The 4,076-nt window shown below is 29.8% G+C and overlaps 1 protein-coding gene across 1 annotated transcript; it reads left to right on the top strand.

Annotated features, from left to right (window-relative positions):
* On the top strand, window positions 1-480 carry LOC11432755 (agamous-like MADS-box protein AGL80). The gene has a single exon (XM_003605286.1). The coding sequence runs from the start codon at window positions 1-3 to the stop codon at window positions 478-480; it is 480 nt and encodes a 159-aa protein (XP_003605334.1).
* The last annotated feature ends 3,596 nt before the right edge of the window (window positions 481-4,076 follow it).

Below are 4,076 nucleotides of genomic sequence, written 5' to 3'. Positions count from 1 at the left end.
ATGGCTAGGAAGAAGGTGAAACTCGCTTTTATCTCCAATGACTCAACAAGAAAGGCGACCTATAAGCGGAGGAAGAAAGGTATCATCAAGAAGGTGAGAGAACTCACTATTCTTTGTGGTATTCCAGCATGTGCTATAATTTCCGATCCTTTTGATTCTAAAACAGAGGTGTGGCCAAATCTAAAGGAAGCCAAACAGATGATTGAGAGGTATCAGAGCTCATATATGAAAGATGGAAGAAAAAATGTGAACCAAGAAAGTTTTCTTTTGCAAAAGATTACTAAAGCAAGGGAGCAACTGAGAATGCAAAGACACGACAATCATGAGAATGAGTTGAACATTCTTATGATTTGGTACCTACAAAACAACAAGCTTCCAGATGATGTGACAGTTTCTGATTTGAAAGACTTGGATAAGTTGATTGAAAAAAATCTGAAGGAAATTGATGACAAGATGGCTTCACTTAGTTTATCAAACTAATGTTTTCTAAAACTTTATGTTGTTATTTTTACTGATGTTATTTCAATTGGAAAATTCTAATAAAAAATAAACTTGTCAAAATAAATATTATATATCACCAGTCTTTCGCTTGTTCTATTTTGTGTTTTTCAATGTTTTATTTGACATTATCAATTTTTCTTATTGATAAAGAACTAATCCTGAATCTGATCTAGAATTAGGTAGGAAATTGATCTTCTATTTCGTTTAAGGTTATCATTTTCATTTGAAACAAACTGAAAATCTTAGAAGATTTTGGGTGACTTCTAAGGTAAGGGAGCAATCAAGGAGAAACTCTTGCTTAGTCACAAGACCAACACCTCACATTTAGGCACACACCCATGAAGCTAAAAAAATTAAAAAAGAAAATAATTAAAGTGATGTTGATTGATGTGACTATTTTATTTATCTTTTAATATTTTTGATTTATGTGTGTGTGCCTAAATTTTGTGCCTATATGCTTGTGCCTATACAAGACTTTCTCGCAATCAAGTTTCTCACCGATGTACTTTTAATAATATATCATAAGATCTATTAAAGTGTCTAGGTTTGTTCAAAGAAAGAAAAAAAAAAAGATCAAAACCTATGCCTTGACCCACCCAATCCAATCCCCTCACCTCCGTTTTTTTCTTCAACAAAACCTTCCATGTTAGATAGTGAGGTTCATCGACGATTCCACTGTGAGAGAGAATATAAATCCAACTAGAGGAAGGATATTAACAACGTTGGATGTAGATTGATGCAAAGAAAGCCATGGAAAACTCTTACTTGTATGAATTGGACAAGACCATTATTTAGGATACAAAATGATGGTTTGGTTGTATGAATTTATATCATGTTTCTCTCCAACGTATAAAAGTCGGCTTTATTGTGCTTAACTTTTGCCTTCAAATTTTCCTATTACATGAAATTCTTGAATTTTAGGGATTTGGATCAGTTTCTTGAAGCTAATTTATGATGATTGTTGAACCAAGATGAGTTTTAGAACAACATCTCTAAGATTTTGATGATAACAATGTATAGAAGAACAATTGAGTGCTATAAACTTAGTTCAAATGATTAGAACCATATAATTAAAATATGACTTTGACGTCAACATTTTGACCCTAAAACATAATGCTTTGAACAAAGAAGAACAACTTTTATGCTCAAGAGAAACTCTTAGGACTCTCATACAAAGAGGGTCAATGAAAATTAATGCTCTGATCAAATATTCATCAAGTTGTGAAGACGAAGCTCTGATCTAAAGTCAATGGTCAACACTATGATGAACATCTGACCGACTTTTGTCTTCTTTTAAAGAATTGTCATTGTCTATATGAAATTAGTACTTTTTGTCCATGATGAATTAAAAGAATATATGACACATAACGAAAGCAAAGGTTAGCAAGCGCTAAACCTAAAAGATAAAAAGACAGGTTGCAAACGATAAACCTATCAAATAAGGGTTTCCATAATCCACCAGAATTGAGAGAAAAGTCTCAAATATTCTTATTGAATGAAAAAGTTATTTCTTAGGGTACAACCGTTAAATTTAAATAAGGAAATAATAAACCATAATGGACCAAAAATAAAAAACTGAAAATAAAATAGAAAGTTCTAGAAAATTAGGCTGAAATAATAAAATATTACTAAATTACTGATAAAACTCTCTTGCACCAATATACGTTGCAATAACGTACAAATCTCTGTAATAAACAAATTGGATGCCACAGATCATTTCCAAAGAAGCAGTAGATTTCTGAAGTACTATTTAATGAAATTATCCTTAAAAGGTCAATATTTGAAATCTTAAGAAAACTTCTCAAGCAAGCTATGTGCCAGCACTCTTTTCAAACAATAACTCTATTCAAATATCCTATAAAAGGTCCTTGAGTGTTCGAAGAAAGATAGAGACCTACATGCTTTCAACAAATCTAGACCCTCAAATATATATTATGGTATATTATTAATGTTACATCAATGAGGGGGATGATTGCTCCATTACCTTAGAAGCCATCAAAATTTTCATTCATAGTTTTGATTATCTACTCTCTTGTTGAATAATAATTTTTATTTGTTAGTTTAGTTGTTATATGATTTCTAGTTTAAGAACTGTCCTGTACAATTCAACAAATTTTTAGTTTTCATCCAAAAGAGGAACTCATCCAAAAATGAAGTTGAAATTGCATGAAAAATGAGACGGATTTTCTTTAAAAAGCAAAATATATTAGTTTGTGTTTTTTGGCGAGAGCGATTTATTTATATTTTTATGAATAAATAAATAAATAAATAAAAATACCAAGGAGAAATCAAGTGCAATTAAGATGCATGAGAAGGCATGTGGACATAGGCCCCGTTTGGATTGGCTTATTTGAGTTTATGTGGGCTTATCTACTCTCATAAGCTGCTTATGTCATATTTTAATAAGCCTAAACTCTCCGGCTTAACAAGGAGCTTATGAATTTATGTAACCTCCTTCGATTCTCTCTGGATCCACTTTTCCAAAATATATATTTTAATTATAATGTTAGCTATCTTCGGCGGTGCATAAGTAACAAAATTGCTATATACTTATCTTACTAATTTAAAACACGTAACTAAGTTTTTTTTTTTTTTAAGAAATATTTTTATTATTTTTTTGTTACGTAACAAAATGAAACTGAATATAAATATTTTTTCTTATATGAATATTTTTTTGTTACGTAACTATATACTTATCTAATGTTAATTTTGTCTTATATGAATATTGATATTTTTTTAAGGACGAATATTGATTATACTATATATATAATTATAATTAATATATTATAATATTGTTTTTACATCTTGATTAATTTTATCAGAAAAAATCTTGATAATTGTGGTTCGATTCTTTAATTTTTTTATTAAATTAAAAATATTTAAAATTTCGATAATTGCTTATGTAATGTCACATCCAAACACTTCAATTTATGTAAGTACTTTTTAGTGTACATATTCAAACATAAATAACTTATCAAGTATAAGAACTTATAATGTAAGCTCTATTGTTATAAGCCCTAATGCTATAAGCATCTATATAAGCTATTTATCCAAACGGGCCATAGTGAATAAATTAAAAAGTAACAGGCCATACATAAGAAACAACTTCTCAGCAACATAGCTTTCTATAAATTAAAGAAAGATTTTTTCTTGTTCGATTCACTGAAAAACATGATAAACTTGTGGGTTTCTTCTTTTGATTTCAATGGCTTTTGATTTCAATGACTTTCTATAAATGAACAAAAAACAATACCAATAAGAAAGAAAAAGGGTAAATAAATGGCTTAGATCGTGACAGAACAAATAGCAAGAGAGAAATGGTTGGACAGGATCCAACTCCATAACAAAGTTAGGTGAAACTTGGTAACAAAAAAAAAAACAAATTGTAACGAAAAAAGTTGAAACAAAAGTAAAATAAGTGGGTAATGAAGGATAGGGCTCCTTTCTCAATCTCATCTCATCTCAATATATATAAAAACGTTAGGACTCCAAATTTGTTTAGGGTTTCTACTTTTTACTGATCCCAATCACTTTGCGCTTTCAATATCTCATTGCATTCCAATTTACAACCGCTC

Source organism: Medicago truncatula, chromosome 4 (assembly GCF_003473485.1).
Source record: "Medicago truncatula cultivar Jemalong A17 chromosome 4, MtrunA17r5.0-ANR, whole genome shotgun sequence".
In the NCBI taxonomy this organism is placed as follows: domain Eukaryota; kingdom Viridiplantae; phylum Streptophyta; class Magnoliopsida; order Fabales; family Fabaceae; genus Medicago; species Medicago truncatula.
Note: the sequence above shows the minus strand (reverse complement) of the source record. Positions and strands in the feature narration are given on the sequence as shown.

Coding starts and splice junctions, on each gene's coding strand:
- LOC11432755 (XM_003605286.1), top strand. CDS start 1: ATGGCTAGGAAGAAGGTGAAACTCGCTTTTATCTCCAATGACTCAACA.